The sequence below is a fragment of the Oryzias latipes genome, chromosome 15, assembly GCF_002234675.1.
Source record: "Oryzias latipes chromosome 15, ASM223467v1".
Taxonomy (NCBI): Eukaryota; Metazoa; Chordata; class Actinopteri; order Beloniformes; family Adrianichthyidae; genus Oryzias; species Oryzias latipes.
This window is the reverse complement of record NC_019873.2, coordinates 440,001-461,037: the sequence shown is the minus strand read 5'-3', so window position 1 is coordinate 461,037 and position 21,037 is coordinate 440,001. Positions and strand designations below refer to the sequence as shown.

General features: G+C 41.8%; 1 protein-coding gene across 3 annotated transcripts in view; it reads left to right on the top strand.

The window, feature by feature from the left end:
- The first annotated feature begins 427 nt into the window (after nucleotides 1-427).
- polr1c (RNA polymerase I subunit C) overlaps nucleotides 428-21,037 on the top strand; it is a 36,465-nt gene continuing 15,855 nt past the window's right edge. For 2 of the 3 annotated variants that reach the window (XM_023963197.1, XM_023963199.1), the window contains exons 1-3: nucleotides 428-571; nucleotides 16,652-16,723; nucleotides 19,069-19,176. In XM_023963197.1, coding sequence (XP_023818965.1) covers nucleotides 500-571; nucleotides 16,652-16,723; nucleotides 19,069-19,176 — 252 coding nt within the window. In that variant the 5' untranslated portion in view covers nucleotides 428-499. The remainder of the gene's footprint in view (nucleotides 572-16,651; nucleotides 16,724-19,068; nucleotides 19,177-21,037) is intronic. The other variant, XM_023963198.1, reaches the window with a different exon arrangement.

Below are 21,037 nucleotides of genomic sequence, written 5' to 3'. Positions count from 1 at the left end.
CACCCAAAAGAGAAAAGTAGTGAGCACGGGTGTCCGAATTGCTTTGAAAATTCAGAGAACTATATAGTGCCGCACTTTATAGGGTTTTAGTAGTTAGGGATTAGGGTAGGAATTCGGACACAGCCAAGGTTTCACCTTAAAGCTCCCCACTTCCCATGAGCCTTTGGGGCTGAAGGCAGGGCCAACCCCCCAGGTCGCTACAATATGAAAAAAATGAAAAAACATTTGTTTTAAAGCAAAAAAAAAAAGGAATTTGAAAAAAAAAAGGTTTTGAAACCAAAAATACAAATTTTGAATGCAAAAAAATGTGAAAGCAAAAAAATTGAGAGCAAAAAAAAAAAGGTTGAAAGTAAATATTTAATATTTTAATTTGGAACTTAGAACGTTTTGTCTGCAACGTAGTGGCATAAATATCACTCTATACAGAGGCTGAGGTAGGGGGCGACGGTGATGGTACCTACACCGGAGCGCACCGCTTGCCAAAGAAGAAGAAACTATCATGGCGGCCACCGGCAGTAACGTGGAGGAGATCAGGAATCTGGTGGTTCTAGAGGAGTTCGGAGTGAAGAATGTAAGTCTACTAAGTGCTCGTACAAGGCTCTATGTGCCCCAGTACCGTAGCGTTTTGAATTGTTTCCGTTGCTGAGATTCTAGTGTTCAGCGGGTCTATATGGTTTGATTCCTTCACAGAACGTCGCGCCGTGCAGTAGACCGTTCTTAGTTCTGGATCAATTATCAAAACTGGTTCGAACTTGTCCTTTGTGTTTTGGGTAAAACTGAAGTCTGAAGGACTGCAATTTGGACTGACCCGGTATAAAGATTTCATGGCCACCAACTTGAAAAGTGTTTCCGCTTTTCGAGGCGCCATCGAACTATTGGCCTTTTCCCCGGCTCAGATCAAAACAGACTGAGTTTCTGCTTTTTTTTTGGGGGGGGGGGGGGTGCTGGTGTGCCGCGGGATTTTTGTCAAGGTTAAAGTGTGCCGTGGCTCAAAAAAGGTTGAAAAACACTGAGCTAGAGAGCAGAAGAAACACGCACCCCCAACACACATGTGCGCGCTTCCTCCTCCCAGTCCTACACAAGACGCAGCACGTTGACACAGTCACAGTCAATCTACAACACCTACATAGTTAAGTCATTAGTTAGATAGGTATTAGTTAGTTGTTGTTTGTTAATAAAGAATAGTACGTTTTAATAGTATTTATTTATTTCCGATGCAGCCGCCGGGGGATTTTGTTTTTTATTTGGGGGGGCTGCGGTTAACTGCGACTACGCGCCCCCTGGTGGTTCATCACCGCGGTGATCAGAAATCCAACACCGTCACAGCTCTAACTGTGAACCAAATCTGCAGGGCCTCAGCCTGTCTAGCCCAATGGCATATATGATCTCAGCCAGCCAGTGTTCAAAGGAGGGAGGAGTTGTTGATTTCCAGTTTAGAAGAATAAGTTTTTGGCCACCACCATTCCCAACTGTAGCGCTGTCTGTATATGTTGTGGCAAATGGGAAGTTTTTGAAGAACATCCAAAGATGGCCAGGTGGCTATTGGGCTGAATATCTTTATCATATGCATCAGGAAAGCATTTAAAAATCTTACTCCAGAAACTGCACAACGATGGACAAAACCAGAATAAATGACCCAGCGTACCTTCTGATGTTTTACACCTATCACAGGTAGCCGAGACAGCTGGAAAGATTTTGTTCAGCTTCGTTTTGGAATAATGCAGTCTATGCAGAACCTTAAACTGAATCAACCTGAGTCTGGAACTGATGGAGCAGCGGTAAATTTTAGACAGTGCCTCATTCCAGAAACCCTCAGGTACCTCACAGTTCAAATCTCTAGCCCAAGCATCTCTAATCGAGTCAGAGGGGACCACAGTAGAGAAGCAAGAAACAAATTTAGATAAGATCCGCTTGGAGTCAGGGGGAAGTGAGAGGTGCTCATAGAAGGGGTGTGTAGTTGGGAGGTCAAGGCTTGGACACCACGCCCTGGCACAGTGTCTGACCTGAAGGTAATGAAAGAAATGGGACTTGGGAATGCTTTACCTGGAACTAAGCAATGTAAATGAAGCAAAATGGCCATCAATAAACAGATCTGAAAAAGATCTAATGCCCTTCTCTTTCCAGATGGTGAATGCTCCATCTTGTTGACCGGGGGTGAATACATTATTTTGGCATATGGGAGCCTGCATTGAGGCACAAGGAGCCTGGCATGCTGTTTTCATTTGGTGTAGGATGCGAAGGGAATTTTTTAGAATGAAATTTTGGTGGTGTATTTTGGATATTGGGGCAGAGCTTGAGAACAAAAGGGCTGGGAGTGAGGACTTCCCTGCAGTGTTAGCTTCCAGCTGCACCCATAAGGGATTAGTCTCCACATCAGAATACTCACACTTCCAGTAGGTGAGAGCCCTGGCATTAGCTGCCCAGTAGTAGTGTCTGAAGTCTGGCAGACCCAGGCCACCATCTCTAGATGGTTTCTGCAGGTGAGCCTTAGATATTCTGTAGGCTTTGTAGCCCCAAATAAATGGCAGTATTATTGCGTCCACTTTTTTGAAAAAAGATGCATTCAAATAAATTGGTAAATTTTGAAACAGATACAGAAACCTAGGCAAGCTGACCATTTTAATTGCATTCACCCTGCCAATCATGGACAAGGGCAGTAATTTCCAGGTCTCAATATCAGCCTTAAGTTTTTCTAGGGCCTCTGTTAAATTTAATTTGAAGAGCTCTTCTGGATTTCTGGTCAGTATGTAACGATCATCTATTTATTTATAGTGCTCATTACGTTTTTTAGGGTAATAAGTTTCTTTAAATTGATATATTTACACACAACAGTTTTTCCTCTTTGTTATTCAGATTCTTTTATATAACACAAGTAAACCAAACCATAGAAAAACCCAAATAATATAATAATCCTTAGTCTCTCAAAACCGATTTGTTTTCTTTAAATGTCCTGTTAATGTCCGTGCTGTAGCGTCTTCCTTTTCAAAGTTCACGGTCACTCCCACTCCAGACACGTAGGCATTCTTCCCAATGAAACGATAGCCAAACGAAAAAAGGAATCCTCTCACCCAAGGGTTGACTGTCCAAGTTTGTCCAAACAGAAATAAATCCCCAAAACGGAATCCGATGCCTCGGGCGTTAGATGCGCTTCTTTTTTCTTTTTCTCCTCAGGTCTCTCGTAGACTCCCTGATGTTTTTCCCCCGTCACGACAGGATGCGCTGCTCCCCCCCCCCCCTTACTTTGGTCCCCTTTGTCAAATCAGGCCCCGGTACCGTCAGTCACATGACTTACAGCTGACGTGTCCTTAATACAAAAAAACAAAAAAATAACAACACATTTCTGAATGACATTTCCTGAGGAAATCGGAAATAGGACTTTACAGTGTTATGGGAACAATTGTTTTTGACACAGAATTTAATCATAATGTCAATTCCATATTTTAAATACTTTTGTGGCTACATAAACCCCCCCCCTTCAGCCAAAGGCTTTTAAGGGAAAACACCATGATAGGTCTTTAGGTTTACCACATTTACCGTATCTTCTTTCTTTTGTGGGTCTCCCCAAACAACTCTGTAATTGATTGGCCCTAATTTCTTTATTATTTTTGCTGGTCCTTCCCACTTCGGCGCTAACTTTGCTGAAAACTTTTCAGTAGCTTTAGAAATAGGATGTGACCTGACCCAGACTAAGTCTCCCGGCAGAAAGTGCGCATCTTTTCTACGGGTATTATAATACTTAGCATTTCTAGCCTGGTGCACACCCACTCTCCGTTTAACCTCCTCAGCCAGTTGTTGTTGTCTTTCAACTAGATTGTAGGTTACTTGTTGTTGGGGAGAAGGTGGTTTGTAAATCAGTCTCTGCAGAGGGCCATAAAGATTACGTCCCAGAGCCAGCTCAGCTGGGGTCTTTCCTGTGGTTTCTTGTTGGGCGGTGTTAATAGCAAAACGAAACTCGGGTAACCAATGATCCCAAGCATGGGGATGTTGGCCAACAAAGGATGCAATCATGGTCATCAATGTTGTGTTTACACGTTCGGTGAGGTTGGTTTGTGGATGATAACTAGTTGTTAACTTCTGCACAACCCCCCATGTATTACAAAGGTCAATTAAAAGACTACTAGTAAACTGAGGACCTTGGTCAGACACCAGATATTGAGGAACGCCCCACCTAGTGAATATTTCCTCTATCAGAATCTTGATAATTCGTGGTGTTTTACTGTCTCTTAAGGGTAACCATTCAACCCACTTTGAATAGTAGTCAACCACCACAAGAAGAAATACGTTTGACTTCTTGCTCCTGGGGAAAGGCCCCATGAGATCTATTCCGAGCATCTCTCCAGGTTTGTTGACTGTGATGTTTTGTAATCAACCCGAAGGTTTGCAATTGCCAGGTTTGTACTTTTGGCAAGTTTCACATTTATTGGTGTGTTCCCAGACATCTTTGCGTACGCTTGGCCACCAAGCTACATCCAGGATCTTCAGGAGGGTTTTCAGGCGTCCAAGATGGCCTCCCAAAGGATCATCATGAAAGTAACGGAGAAACACTGGGACTAAGGCCTGAGGCACTACCAATTGGAACCGTTCTCCTTGGTTCTGCAAGGGAATTCTGCGATACAGAACACCCTGATGTTCTGCAAAACTGATCCTTTGGGGAGAAGTGTTGATGTCACTTTGAGTCAGTTTCATTTCATTAAGTTTTGGGTCATGATCTTGTGCTTGAGCGATTTCTGCTAAACTGGTTGGCAGATCTGAAGGACTCTTCAGGGTGACAGCAAAGCAAGGAGATGGCTTTATTATCAAGGGTGTATATCCTCGAGACAATGCATCTGGTGCAACATTGAGGCAACCTTTTCTATAGAGGACCTTGAAGTGGAACTGTTGCAACCGTAAAATCCAGCGCGTCAAGCGAGAGGTTGTTTTAGGACAATTGAACGCCCACGACAATGCAGCATGGTCTGTGTAGACAGAAAACTCCTTCCCTTCAAGATAGTGTCGCCATTTTTCAACCGCCCAGACAACAGCCAAACATTCCTTTTCTGAGGTAGAATCATTTCTTTCAGGCCCTCGAAGCCCTCTGGAAGCATACGCAATAACACGTTCTCCATCTTTTGTCTCCTGTGAGAGAATAGCCCCAAGGCCCACCTCACTGGCATCTGTATGAACCTGAAAGGGAAGTGACATATCTGGCCGTGCTAGTATGGGTGGTGAGGTTAGAGCTTTTTTTAAAGCATCCATACTAGCTTGACATTCGGTAGACCAGTGCCACTCTACCCCCTTCTTCTTCAAGTGATTAAGAGGAGCCGCAATATCAGAAAAATTTGCAATAAATTTATGATACCAGCCTGCAAGCCCCAGAAAACGTTGAAGCGATTTTATATCAGTTGGTACTGGAAACTCTGCGATTGCTTGTGTTTTCGCTGGATCGGCTGCTACTCCTTCTCCTGAAACAACATGACCAATAAATCTTAACTGTTTTTTAAAGAAATGACATTTCTCCATGTTGAGACTGAGGTTGGCCCTATGGAGTCTGTGAAACACTTCTGCCAAGTCTTTCAGGTGGTCTTCTTGTGTTTTAGAATAAACAATGATGTCATCAATATATACAAAACACAACTTCCCTTTTAGTTCTCCTAACACTTTTTCCATAAGCCGTTGGAAAGTGGCTGCCGCATTACGTAATCCAAATGGCATGTATTTGAACTGGAAAAGTCCAATAGAAGTTATAAAAGCTGTTTATGGCTTACTCTGTTCATCCATAGCCACCTGCCAATATCCTGATTGCAAATCCAAAGTGCTGAACCAGGATGCACCATCCATAGATTCCAAGATGTCATGAATGAGGGGCATGGGATAAGCATCAGGCAAGGTCTTGGCATTTACTCTTCTGTAGTCAACACAAAACCTATAGGATCCATCAGGCTTGTCTACAAGGACTACAGAAGAGGACCAGGCTGATTGTGATGGTTCAATTATGCCATCTTTCAACATTTTAGCCACATGTTCCTCGATTATATTTTTTTTGAAAGGAGAAACCCGATATGCTCTTGATCTCACTGGGATTTCATCTTGTAAGAAGATTGTGTGTTTTTCTACAGTGGTTTTCCCAAGAATGCCAAAAGTAACTGTTGGCCAGTCCTCCACCAATTTATGTAGAAGTCTGGAACTGTCAGGGTTATCAGTGTCACAGGTTTGAACCATGTCTGTGGCAGTCACAACCGACCAACAAGGAGGAAACTCCCCCGGTTGGAGTGCATAGTAGAGACTAACAGGAGAAAGGCAAGAGGAGATGGTGGATTTTTTCCACTCCCTGAAATCACCTGTCTGATGAAGAAATGCATGGAACTTATAACCATGATCTGTTTTCACTCCATAAGTGTTTCGGGACATATCAAGAATTGCCCCCGACTTTGATAGAAAATCCAGTCCAAGCACTAGAGGAAAAGCCAAGTGGCGGTCTTCCATCACATGCACATTTATTGTCCATTGATCCTGATGCCACTCTAGACATAGTCTTATGGCCCAACTCCTGGTGAACGGTTCCATCAGCCATAACGAACCTTTGTCTTTCTGTAAGTTGAAATATTTCTTCAGGACCTGTCAACTGGTTCCACAAGCTCTCTCTCATTAGAGTAAAGGTACTACCAGTGTCAACCACTGCTTCCACTTGCATCCCTCGGATTGAAACAGGGACCATTAAGAGGTTTGGCTCTCTAATGGTATGTTGTGGAACTACAGTGACACCTACTGTCCCCTTTTGGTTAGCTTTTCTGTCAGGAGGTTTTTTAGGGAATCTGTCAGAATTAGCATGAACTCTCTGCCAATAATCTTTTGCTCCCGTACAGTCCTTTTCAACCACGGCTCCAATTTTCACAAGTTGTGCAACTGTAGAGACCGTTCCCCTCAGACATCCTGCCACTTTTGGATTGATGTTGTTTAGTATGCGTCGCACAACCTCCTCTTCTGACATGTCCCGCTTCCACTTAAGACATAGAGCTCTGTAATCATATGCAAAGTCTCTCAGACACTGATCTGGCTTTTGGACTGTGGTCCTCAATTTCTCCTCTACTTCTGTTAAATAGTCAGCAGGGAGAAAGGCAGCCATAAATGCATTTTTAAAAGACGTCCAGTCATGTATTTGATGTTTTGTGGCTTTCCACCAACTAAGAGCGGGTCCTTTCAGTACTGCAGACAGGGCTCCCATCAATTCATGGTTGGACAATGGTCGTATGTCTAAATAGTTTTCGCATTGCTCTATGAAACTGACAACATCTGAAGATTCACTGGAGGTTCCAAAAGTGGGAAAGTCTAAGCGAACCGGAGGTGTGGAGTAGAAAGGGGTCGCACCAGGCTGACTGTGTACTGTAGGAGTGGAGTAGAAATGGGTTGCACCAGGCTGACTAGGCACTAAAAGACGAGGTTCATCAGAAAGAGTTGAATACTGTAATTCAGTAGAAATGGCTATGGACCTTTGGGCAATGGGAGTGCTCTCTGCCTTAATATTTTTAAGTTGGTTTTTCCATTTCAAATCCCTTAACATACAGTTCACCACATCTTTTTCCAGTTTTTCTACCTTAGAAATAAGGTTATTTTCCATTTTTTGCAAAACAAACATCAATATATATTATATATATATTATATATATTATATATATTACTTTCTCGATTGAAAGAACTTGTAATGGAATCCCTCAGTCTTACTTCTAAGTTATGGACCTGCTCTTTTAAAGCAACAACTTCATGGGTTACACAGTTTAGGTCAGCTTTTATGTTCTGCTCCTACTGATCCTTTGATCTTCTATACTGTTGCTCATCCACTGCATTAGCACCATCATCATCCGCATTAACATGAACAACCTCAACATTGGTTAGTAGTTTAGCTTTCCGGTGTCTGATGTCTTCAGGAGCGATACATTCATTTTCATCCTCTTCATCATCTAAATATAATGAACCCAACATAGATGTTATTTCACTTGGAGATTTCTCTCTTATGGTTACAAATTGACCAACAGTAAAATCCGGATCAACAGACTCATGATCTTTCAAAGCATCTGGATTGTACAAGCCACTCAAACCCGCACTTGTTCTACTTTCCATGATTTTTCAACAAAACATGTACACATATCAAAAAAAATCTTTCCCCATACTGGCCACCATATGTAACGATCATCTATTTATTTATAGTGCTCATTACGTTTTTTAGGGTAATAAGTTTCTTTAAATTGATATATTTACACATAACAGTTTTTCCTCTTTGTTATTCAAATTCTTTTATATAACACAAGTAAACCAAACCATAGAAAAACCCAAATAATATAATAATCCTTAGTCTCTCAAAACCGATTTGTTTTCTTTAAATGTCCCGTTAATGTCCGTGCTGTAGCGTCTTCCTTTTCAAAGTTCACGGTCACTCCCACTCCAGACACGTAGGCATTCTTCCCAATGAAACGATAGCCAAACGAAAAAAGGAATCCTCTCACCCAAGGGTTGACTGTCCAAGTTTGTCCAAACAGAAATAAATCCCCAAAACGGAATCCGATGCCTCGGGCGTTAGATGCGCTTCTTTTTTCTTTTTCTCCTCAGGTCTCTCGTAGACTCCCTGAAGTTTTCCCCCGTCACGACAGGATGCGCTGCCCCCCCCCCCCCCCCCCCCCCCCCCCCCCCCCCTTACTTTGGTCCCCTTTGTCAAATCAGGCCCCGGTACCGTCAGTCACATGACTTACAGCTGACGTGTCCTTAATACAAAAAAACAAAAAAATAACACATTTCTGAATGACATTTCCTGAGGAAATCGGAAATAGGACTTTACAGTGTTATGGGAACAAATGTTTTTGACACAGAATTTAATCATAATGTCAATTCCATATTTTAAATACTTTTGTGGCTACAAGTTTGAGTCCCAGGTAAGTGAAGCAGTCATTTTTTATCCTAAAGGGTAAGTTGTTCAGAAAAGTATTTGTAAAATGGCCAGCTAATGGTATAAACTCACTCTTCTCCCAATTTATGTTATATCCGGAGATCTTCCCAAAAGAATTCATGTATTGTAGTAGAATCGGAATTGAGGTTGCTGGGTCTGAAAGACAGACCAGGAGGTCATCTGCATAGAGAGCAATTCGGGTCTCTGTTCCGTTTAGCTTTATACCTGTAATACAATGATGTTCCCTAATTCCTATAGCGAGGGGTTCCAGGGCGATGTTAAACAGTAAAGGTGACAGCGGGTCCCCCTGTCGGACACCCCGCTGAAGAGTGAACGGGCTAGATCTATCCCCATTGGTGAGAAAACAGGATCTAGGGCCAGCGTATAATATTTTGATCCAGTTTGTAAAAACCTCACCAAAACCGAATTTTTCAGCGTTGCTATGAGATATGGCCATTCTATCATATCGAAAGCTTTTTGAGCATCCAGAGCCAGTATGGCTGCCTTCTCTTTCTTTCCATATTTAGCATACATTATGTTTAGAATTTTACGGACGTTGCAAAAGGAAAATCTATCTGGGACAAAACCACTTTGGTCTGGGTGTATGATGCTTCCTACATTCTTTGCAAGTCGATTTGCTAAAACATTTATGATTTTTAGGTCGCAGTTCAACAGTGCGATGGGCCTGTAGCTGCCTGGATCAGTCTCATCTTTGTCTCTTTTTAATAGAACACAAAGATTAGCATCATTAAGAGAGGGTGGAAGTCTTCTGTTCTTAAAACTATTTTGGATCATTTTAACCAAAGGGGGTGCCAAAACATCCTGAAAGGCCCTGAAGAATTCCTGACTGAACCCATCTGGACCTGGTGCCTTGCAATTGGGGAAGGATTTAATAGCTTCTTTCAGCTCAGGGAGAGTAAAGTCAGTGTCTAAATTTTCTGTTATGATTGGATCCAGTTTTGGAAAGTTTAGTTTATCAAAAAAAGATCATAATCGTCCTGTGTTGCAGTTGACTTTGAGGTGTAGATATCTGTGTAGAATTGTCTAAATTCCTCATTAATGTCTTTTAAATTTGTGAGCAATTGGCCAGATTTGGATTTTATTTTATGAATAGCTCTCTTTGTTTGTTCTCCCTTCAGTTGTCTTGCCAATTGTTTACGTGGCTTGTCCCCTAGTTCAAAATGTTTCCCTTTAATTTTCAAAAGTGTTTTACTAATTTGATCCCCCAGTATGGCATTGTATTCATATTTTAGTTTTATAATCTTATTATAATCTGATTGCAGCATTGAACTTCGGTACATCTGATCCGTGGCTAATAGTTCTCTCTCAATTTCTTCTAGTCTCTCGCGTTTGGCTTTACTATTTGTTGCTTCGTATGAGATGACTAATCCTCGTATATAGGCTTTAAGGGTTTCCCAAATGGTTGAGTCGTTAACCTCTCCATTGTCATTTATCACAAGGAACTGCAATATTTCAGTTTTTAGGCGTTGTTTAAATTTCTGGTCTTCTAGTAAGAGAGGATTAAAGCGCCAACTGAAAGCCCTCTTATGAAGGGGCAATTTTAAACTGAGACTGACGGGGCTATGGTCAGATAATATAATTCCATAGTAGTTAGTGTGGCTGATATTGGAGATCAGTTCTGCGTCAACTAAAAAGTAGTCGATCCGCGTGTAGGATTTATGTACATGTGAGTAGAAAGAATACTCCAGATCATTTGGATGTTGTAGTCTCCAAATATCTACCACTTTCTTAAACTTTATCAAGTTGTTTACAGTTTGAACCGCAGAAATATTTGGAGGGGGGGCCGAAGATTGTCTGTCTAAATATGGATCCAGGCAGCAGTTGAAATCACCCCCAATCAGAATGTGGCTTGTGTCATTATCTGGGATAAGATCGAATACCTTGCGAAAAAAAGCAGAGTCATCAATGTTTGGTCCATAAATATTAACCAATGTCACGGGGAATGAATTTATATGACCAGATATGATTATAAATCTGCCATTTGGGTCAATTGTGGAAGATTGGAGAAGAAAAGGTACAGTTTTACGAAAGAGAATTGCAACACCTCTAGCTTTTCATGGAAAGGGTGCCTGATAGACTTGTGAAATCCAGTTAGCGCGGAGAGTTCTTTGTTGAGTGGCTGAGACATGGGTTTCTTGCAAAAATATAATGTCAGGCTTTAATGACTTCAAATAAGAAAATATTTTTTTACGCTTAATTGGGCGACCTAGGCCCCGGACATTACAAGAGACTAGGGATAGGGATTCTAAGGTGCTATTCATAGAAGGCATCGTCAGTATCACTGCTACACAGAGAACATTTGGTCTGGCAGCTGAAAATGCAACAGAAAAAATAAACAAAAATGCGTGTATAGCAACAACAACGAATATTAGTTAAGTTAAAAGGTACATGCAACAACAAACACGTAGAACAAATCCCCAAAACAAACCCCACCCACTGCTTCCCAAAGCGAAGCCGAGTTGGCCTCATCCGCATCTGGAGCCGCTATGTGAACAGTGCAAATGCCCTAAGCTATCTAACAGCCCCTAATTAGCACAAATGAATAACGTTTAAACATAAACCACCTTCACAACAATCAGGAGTAATATGATTACACTTTTTTTTTGGTGATGAACCTGGAGTCTTGCCGGGAACCGCAGCGTGTGCCGGACGTTCTTTTCCCTCAGCAGTTGCAGCACCTCACGGAAGCCGCGTCGTTGCTCCATTACCTCCGCGGTGTAGTCGCGGAAAATTAAAATCCGGTGGCCTTCGAAATCCATCGTGGTTTGTCTCCCCAGTCGCAAGATCTTTTCTTTGTCTTGATAGAAGTGGACTCTGGCGATAATAGTTCGAGGTCTAGCGCCGTCGGCAGGTTTGGGTTGCGGGATGCGGTGCGCCCTGTCGATAACAACCGGCTTCTGAAAGTTGTCGTCCCCTAGCACTTTAGGGATGAGTTTTGTAACAAACTCTGTAGGTCTCCATTTCTCCTCACCTTCCGGAAAACACACAATTTTTATATTATTCCTTCTGGATCTTCCCTCGAGATCCAACAGCTTAGCGTGTAGCTTAGCATTTTCAAGCTGGAGGCCCGCAACTGAACTTTCCATGGCTGCGATACTGACCTCGTGATCCGTCGCTTGGCTCTCGGTGGTGGACAGCCGTTCAGCTAGCACCCGCTGGGTGTTCTTGGGATGATGCTCCTCCTTCTTCTTCCTCCAAACACGCCGAATGGAGTTAAGACCAAAAAGAAACCCCCCCCCATGCTCTGGGGGTGTTTTTCTGCACAGGGGACAGGACGACTGCACTGTATTAAGGAGAGGATGAACGGGGGCTCTGTAATGTGAGATATTGGGCAAAAATCTCCTTACCTCAGTCAGAGCGTTGAAGATGGGTCGTGGCTGGGTCTTTCAGCATGACAATGACCCGAAGCACACAGCCAAGAAAACCAAGGAGTGGCTCCGTAAGAAGCATATCAAGGTTCTGGAGTGGCCTAGCCAGTCTCCAGACCTAAATCCAATAGAGAACCTTTGGAGGGAGCTGAAACTCCGTGTTGCTCAGCGAGAGCCCCGTGTCCTGACAGATCTAAAGAAGATCTGTATGGAGGAGTTGGCCAAAATCCCTGCTGCAGTGTGTAGAAACCTAGTGAAGAACTACAGGAACCATTTGACCTCTGAAATTGTTAACAAAGGCTTCTGGACCAAATATTAAAGTTGTTTGAGTGATCAAATACTTATTTGTCACAGTAATATACAAATAAATTGTTTTAAAAAAATTGTACAACGTGATTTCTGAATGTTTCTTCAGATTCTGTCTCTCACTGTGGAAATGCACCAATGATGAACATTTTAGACCCCTCCATGTTTTCGAGGTGGGAGAACTTGCTAAATCACGGGCTGATCAAATACTTATTGACCTCACTGTCTATGTATGTAGATCTTTAAGACATTGTCATCTCAAAGGTAAATGGCGTATACTTGTATAGCGCTTTTCTACCTACAAGGACAAAGCGCTTTTACAGTCACCGATCCATTCACCCAGTCACACACACATTCACACACTGGTGGCCGCTCCGCTGCCAAACACAGGCGCCCGCCTACCACCAGAGACAAGGTGGGGTTCAGTGTCTTGCCCAGGGACACTTCGACTCATGGGCGTGCAACCTTACGATCATGGGTCGACCGCCCTACCGCTGCACCAAGGCCGCCCACATGCTCACATGCCAAAAATGGGTGTCCAATTGTCCATATGTGAGTGTGTACAGGTGTGTGATTATGGCCCTGTGACAGACTGGCAACCAGTCCAGTTCATCCCCTGCCTTCGCCCTTCAAGTGGGTGGGACAGGTTCCAGCAGCCCTGTGACCCTGAAAGGAAGAAGGATTAGAAAATGAATGAAAAAAATAATTAAGCAAATGCAACTTTTATTATTTTTTATTATTTTTACATTACATACATGTCAGACACATCTCAGTTACAATCAGAAATTACATTGAAGATGTTTTCATAGGTCTTTGAAAATGATTAGCTTGGTGTTCTGTTGATGCTCTTTGTGCTTTTGCAGCAGTGATGTGTGTAGATGTGCAATATGATGCACGTTAGGGTTGGGCGATGTCCCTTAAATTGGCAATTGACGATGTTTTCTGTCAACCATTGGGATCGTGTGTGTGTGTGTGGGGGGGGGGGGGGGCTATTTTTAATATTTCGGTCTTATATAATTGCTATTTGTTATTTTACTTTATTACTTTATTTATTTTATTTCCCAACTAATGACTCATCCGCGATTATCCAGTATAAACTGAGGGAAGTGACTTTAACAAAAAAAGTAACAAACAAACTAGAAAAGAAATGGTCCGCTCCCGCACTTAACTAGTCAAGTGGACCGGCGGAGCGCGGACTTACAGCTTTGTGTTTGAGGGGGGGGGGGGGCTTTGTTACATGAGCGGTATGTAACCATTTAGAACTGCGATCCGTTCCGCAGCTCTAGGGGAACGGGCTTCCAAACTCAGAACCGGGTCTAAAAGTGTGTGTTTGAGCAGAGGATCGTGAGCACACACACAGCGCTTTGGGGCGGTGTAAGCTTCAAAGCAGAAAGGCCGCTCAGTCCTTAGAAAACGTTCAAACAATCACGTGGATTTGTGTATCCAGTCGTGTCCCGACTAAATACAGGCTGATGTTATTCCCACTTGTTTACATGCAGCCAAGATGCAGATTGCAGCACCACCCAAAGCTAATGTTGTTAGCCCGTGTTAGCATACTGCTAATTCAGGCTTCTTTCCGGCTCCGTTTTTCAACAGAAAAAGCAATGACCACACACGGATTAAAAACAAAACGATGAGCGAACAGGGGTTTCATAATAATCGTAACATTATTAAAAGCATGTTTAGAAGATCGTCTTGCATAATACTGAGCTGACATATAAATGTATAAAGCAGCTCGGCAACATTGTTTTGTATTGAATTGTTACATTCAATAAAGTTTGAGAAATAAATAGCCGCTCGGCGGAACTGATATCCGCTTCCGGTTTCTCAAACCCTACTGCGCGAATGATTTATTCCGACCGAAAGTGTGACCCATGTGAACGTTTGTTATGTACACGGTTGGATTCTAATCCGACCATTGATCCGGTCAAGATATCTTTCACATGTAACCCCGGCTTATGGTGTCGACTCGCAGCATGGCGGGGGCGTGGCATCAAGATGGTGTCTCTCCATCGGGATGTCAGTCACCCATCACGATACGATACCATCGTCCATCGGCACAACCCTAATGCACGTCATAGGTAACGTTCTGCTGACAGTAGGATAGCAGTTACTGAATCTGATGGTCGCTGGAGTCTGTCAAGATCTTTAATGTTTACTGGAGTGAAGGCCTCTGTGACTCTTTGAGATGGAGTACTTTCCAGAAGAACAATCCAGCCAATACGTTCATGAAAAAAATTCTGTTTTATGGAGTTTTAAAGTAAATCTTGGCCATGATGAATCTGTAATAGATTTGAGAGTGCAAGATATTGTTATAAAAGACATTCATATGTGTTTTTATTATAAGTGACAAAACATTGGTCAACTTTACTCTCTTCAAATAAAACACATAAATTAACAAATTGTCATTAAACTAGTCCACTAACTGCAGTTTTATACAGATGTGTAAATGACCAGCAGAGCAGTTTTGCTTAGTTATTAGAATGTAGTAGAATGCCAGTAAACTTGTCTAATACAGTCTTCGGCTACAAATCCTCTTGTAAAGTATATTCCTGTACTGCAACCCCAACATGTCTTGAAAACAGTATGTTTGTCAAATTCTGAGGTAATAAACGCTAAATTAAAACATAAAACATTAACATAAATATACATTGATGGCCCAAACTAGCATGCTAGCACCCACCAGCCTGATTTCTCTATTAAAATGTGATCACTAACCTGTGAAAGGTGATTCCTCTCCATCGGATAATCTTCTTGTCATTATTTTTGCAGGTTGCAAAACTTGCGTCCCCTTTGCATGTCTGATTGGACCTCATTGTTACTTTACGTTGCATGACTAAATCAGCCAGAAGCCTGTTTTCCCCAAATAAAAGTTCTCCTTTTTTTTTTGACACTGGAGAAACAAAGCTGCAATGTAAAATAACCTTCATACGTGTGGTTATTGTGGTGTTATGAGATTGCTTTAACAGAAATCTCTTAAAGAACTACAGGGTCGCTTTTGGATGATGTCACAACAGTGTGCGTGGTGCGTAACTAGACACACAAACCCATGTGAAAAGCATGTTCCGCTGTGTTTAAATAAACACTCTAAATAGTAAGCAGTTGATCCCTTGTTTTTTCTGTTTGATAACACGACACAGTGTCAGAACTCCTGTTAAGCTGTTAGACGACTGATCAAGCCGACTTTGAACACGACAGACGAGAACATGCAGCAAGTGTCAACACCTTCAGTCTGGAGCCTATTCAAGACCGCAAGAATGGGAAAAGTGGACAAGATTTGAAAGATTTGGCATAGCCATCAACCAGTATGCAAGCTCAGAGGAAAATCAAATAAATACAACGATTTACTGTATGGATGGTGAAGTCATGCGTTGACTAAGCATACCTGTAGATTGATGAGGGACATATCAATGCGTGAGGGATGGCTTCGTAACGTTTTTCGTAGTGAAGAAAAACATCATCTGAACATTCAAATATCAACTTAGAAAAAAGTTGGAAGAAAATGAAACTGGATACAGAACACTGGCATCGGGACACCTAATGATACGTGATTGACTTGTCAGATCACGCATGTAGCTTGACCCGGATCTTACACTGGAGAAAGCTATCAACATGGCAAGACAGAACAATGGAGTGAAAAGGCAGCAATCTTCACTGCAAGGTGACTCCAGGACACAGCCAGGAGATGCTAAATGTAATGTCAAGGTTCACAACAACAGTAGAAAGATTAAAACCAAATCACATCCAGCTGTCAGAGTAAATTGTGGAGGACTCGACACAATAAACCAAAGGCACAGTGTCTTCAGTGCGCATACAGGCAGCTATGCCTCTGTCAGTCTGCCCCAGGGCTGCTGTGGCCACATTAGTAGCTTACCATCACCAAGTATGAATGTTGAGTGAATGATAAAGGACACATAGTAAGTGCTTTGAGCCTCTGGAATAGTGCAGACAAATTCAATCCATTATTATTATTATTATAAACTTTTGCATGTTAATGCTTCAAAGCAGCTCATACTGAACCCCAGCATCATCTGAATCTTTAGGTCCACACAACAGACTTCCCTGGAAACTACCCTGGATTCCAGGATGGCTGGGACATGAAGACCTTTCAGAAGGTAAGAAGTTTTGTTTCCTCTGCAAATTATTAAATTAAAATGCCTGCTCGGAGGGCTGCACGGTGGTTAGCGCTCTTGCCTCACAGTAAGAAGGCCCCCGGTTCAAGTCCCGGCTGGGGGATGTGAAAAACAACATCAATGGGGGACCTTTCTGTGTGGAGTTTGCATGTTCTCCCTGTGTATGCGTGGGTTCTCTCCGGTATCTCCGGCTTCCTCCCACCGTCCAAAAACATGCTTCATAGGTTGAATGGCAACTCTAAATTGTCCCTAGGTGTGAATGTGAGAGTGAATGGGTGTGTGTTTGTGGACATTCTACCCTGCGACACACTGGCGACCTGCCCAGGGTGTTAACCCACAAGTGGTCGGGATAGGGAAAGGGAAAAATGGTATAGAAAATGAATGAATGAATGCCTGATCGGAGAGATTAACACTGGGTGAATTTTTTGCAATACTTCTGTCAGCCTGAAATCAAGATGTCTTTTTTTTTTCATATTTTCAAGGTTTTCAGGGAAACTCAATATTTGGTCCAGAATGTTGGTAGTTCCTAAATAGCAATCAGTCATTCTGAAATGCATCAAAAGAGCAGTGGAATAATCTGTTTCTCCATGACATAATCTATGTAATGTACTGGATGTATGTATCTAGCTGATGTGCTGGGACTTTGTTGTGCTGGAAATTTTGTTTTTGTTCTTTTTTTTATGTTGCCGTTTGTTTTTCTCAAAATTACAATGAAAAATGTTAAAACATAAAAGCGCAATGAAATTTTCCTGCAAGATTAGAGGTGACATTAATATGGACAATATATGCTACCATTCTAACCAAAAGTTACAAATTAACAGGTAACTGGTAACAGCCAGTCTGCTGTGGAGAAGTTTACTTGCAGATCTTACTCTGATGACATCTTTACGTACAAAGAGTCACTCTTAACATGTAACTGAATTTATGACAGCTTGGAAAGTTGTTTACTCAGAACCAACTGTTGCAGATTCCAAACAGGGCAAGCTTTGGGGTTTAGTAAAACAAAGCAGTTTAACATCAAACTGAAAAAACTTAGTTTACAAAATTGAGTTTACTTTTTTCTTTTTTTACCTGTGCTGTCCAACAGCTAAGCAAACAGATGAGAGTTGAAAGCCTTTTGTGTTGGACATATTTTACTTTTACAACAGATGTATATTTAAATAAACCCCTTTTGTAATTTCAGATAAACTTTATTCATGTTAATTATATTTCTAAATATTTTTGTTTCACCGGACGGAAAAGAAAAGGAGGAAAGAAGAGAGGGATAACAGATTAAGAGGGGGGGGGGTAGAAGGGTGACTATAGTAGCGGGTGTAAGATCATGAAGCGTCAGAAAGCAACAAGTTGCTGGAGCTTTATAATCAAAACTGACAGGTTAAGATGCATGAAGAATCTAAAATGGGCGGGGCCTGTCCACACATACACACACACACACACACACACACACACTTTAACGTTACAAACACACCCGTTGGCTCCAAAAGTGTTTACACACAAACAAGTCTACATGGACATACTATCACTAACATTCACACTCGCCTACTTATGCATTCAGACTAAAACATATGAAACATTTCCTTAAGTCACGCAAACTGTTTGTGCAAGCCCAACCCCAAGCCCCAGACAGGCGGCCCACCACCACCCAGGAGTCCTGATCATCCCCCAGCCCCAGGTACGAGTCAGGGCCCCCCAGGAAAGACCCGCCCCCACACTCCAGGCAGTGCTTGGTGGCAGTGATGTCCAATCACGCCCCCCCCCCCCACCACCACCATCAAGGGTCCTAGATGTTTAAATTGCAATTAAAACCGAGAGGGGGGGGCACATTCCATACAGCAACCAAGGGAGGGGGGCCACTGCCAAGTAGCTCTTTCCCCCAAGGTGCATCGCAGTCTGACCCCCACCACCCTCACCCTAATAAATGGTTATATGGTTATATGAGGGGACAGCTGGAAGACAGACCCCGGTAGTAAATCAACAGTCCCCCAACCCACCCACAGCATTGGGCCCAGGCCTCCCCAGCCCAGGGGCCCCATCGCCTGAGGAGCTAAGGAAGCACCCCCCTTGGAAGAACTCTGGTCAGGCCTCGATGGGACCGAGGAAGCCGACTAGCCGGGGCCGCCACTGATTGCCTCAGTGGAGACCCCAACCCGTCAAACTTCCAGGGCCCCATATCGATAAAGGACCGACTCGATCGCCCAAGCAGCCTACCCCAGAAAATTTAGTTTAAAATGCTGTGATTTGTGGCAATTCCTGTAGCCCTGAACCAGCACAGACAGTTTCTGCATGAATTTATTTTTCCACACTGATGTTCCTCTATGTTTTTGCAGAACTTTAGGATTGACGTTGTGCATCTGGATGAGAACAACATAGAGTTTGATATGGTGGGGATTGATGCTGCCATTGCCAATGCCTTTCGAAGAATCTTACTTGCAGAGGTGATGTTTCTGTTCTGTCAATTTTTTTGTTGAACTCCCTACACCTTAAAATAGACTTTCTACATTCATACCCACTCATGGTAACCTTTTTATGGCAAAGGGATGAGAGAATCAACTGAGAGCTTAGGTATCATTTACTCTCGTACATGTAACAAGATAAGATGACTCCAGTGTGTTTGTAAATAGTTTAAAATCCAGAAAATCGACTGTAAAGAATCTGAAAGTAAACCAAAGAAAACACTAATGCTTTCTTTTACAGTAGAGTACTTGCAGTGTACTTAAGTGGTATTTACATGATACTTTTTGTGTAACTACTGGGTACTTGCATGGTATTTACATGGTACTATTTATGGGACTTACTGGCTACTTACATGGTACTTTTTGTGTCTACTCAGTACTTACATGGTACTGTCTGTGTATTTAAGTGGTACTATTCGGTTCATACTTATGTGGCACATACTGGGTATTTATAATATACTTACATGTTGTGCAAATGTGTCCTGTGTGGTACTTACCACATATAAGAACAAGGTAAGTACAAATAAAGTACCTTGACCTTTAGGTCTGCACTCGTATGTTTCATGGTATTTACCATGAATTTACCACATAAACTACCCCTTAAGTGACGTTGACTTTGTGGAAAATTCATTTCAATTATCCGAGGTGTGTGCACATTTTGGTGACTTTTCGAGCATGCTGTGGGGGTCACATTTGCGCTGAAAGGCGCCAAAATCGTTCCAACTGCGAAAACAATATGGTCCTTGCAGTCAGTGACTGCTGCTGCGGGCCATCAACATCTGTTCTTTGGAATGCTCCTTTTTACTGTTTTGTACTAAAAACAAATTTCATTGTGATGTCACTTTGTATGCTGCAGAAGTGTAGCTATCATATTAAAAAAAGTATCATATCAAGAAGTAATCAGGCCAGAATATGTTTTTACAATGCAGTTACTTTACCCTTACCAACAAGTTAGCATTGTCTCATTTGGTAAGGTCAGAAGACCAAGTGTTTATAGAGTGTATTAGAGTGGAAATAGGACTGACTTTCTTTTACAGTCCAGTTTTATTGTACTTAGGGGGTAGTTTCTGTAGTAAATTCATGGTAAAAACCATGAAACATCCAACAATTGCAGACTTAAATTCAAGGTACTTTATTTGTACTTGTTCTTACATGTGGTAAGTACCAGAAGAGACACCTTTGCACAACATGTAAATACTCAGTAGGTATATTATAAATACACAGCAAGTACCATGTAAGTATTGAGTAGACAAAAAAGTACCATGTAGGTACCCATTAGTTACACAATAAGTACCATGTTTTTGATTTGATTTGAAATGGTTTATTTCAAGCAATTAAGTAGAAATAATACACAACAGCAATATAAACATCAGTTATACATGCATACAGTAACTAATCAAACTTAGGATAATTAGACATATTAATAAATATTGCTTGAAAGGGAGTGGGAGGAAGCGAATTTATATAATCCCACCCCGTTATACTGTAACCATTTTATTACATAATTTATCAATATCCGGTTCCCAGTTTTTATCAGACAGAATTAAAGATCATAAGATATCGATAAAGCACATGACAAAGATGAATTACTTAAGTATTACGTCAAAAATAACTATTTTAGAAATCAACATGGCAAATGCAGATCAGTCATCTGAACTATATGCAGATTATGTTACTTATAAAAGCCATTCATATGAATAAAAAATACTATATCAGTAAAGCAGACAACACTGTTTCAGGAATTTTCATAGCAAAAATTTCATCAAGTATCAAAAGTTAAAAACATGTGCAAAATTATGCTACATTAGGAAAGATTTTTGAATCAATTTATCAAGTTTTGGAG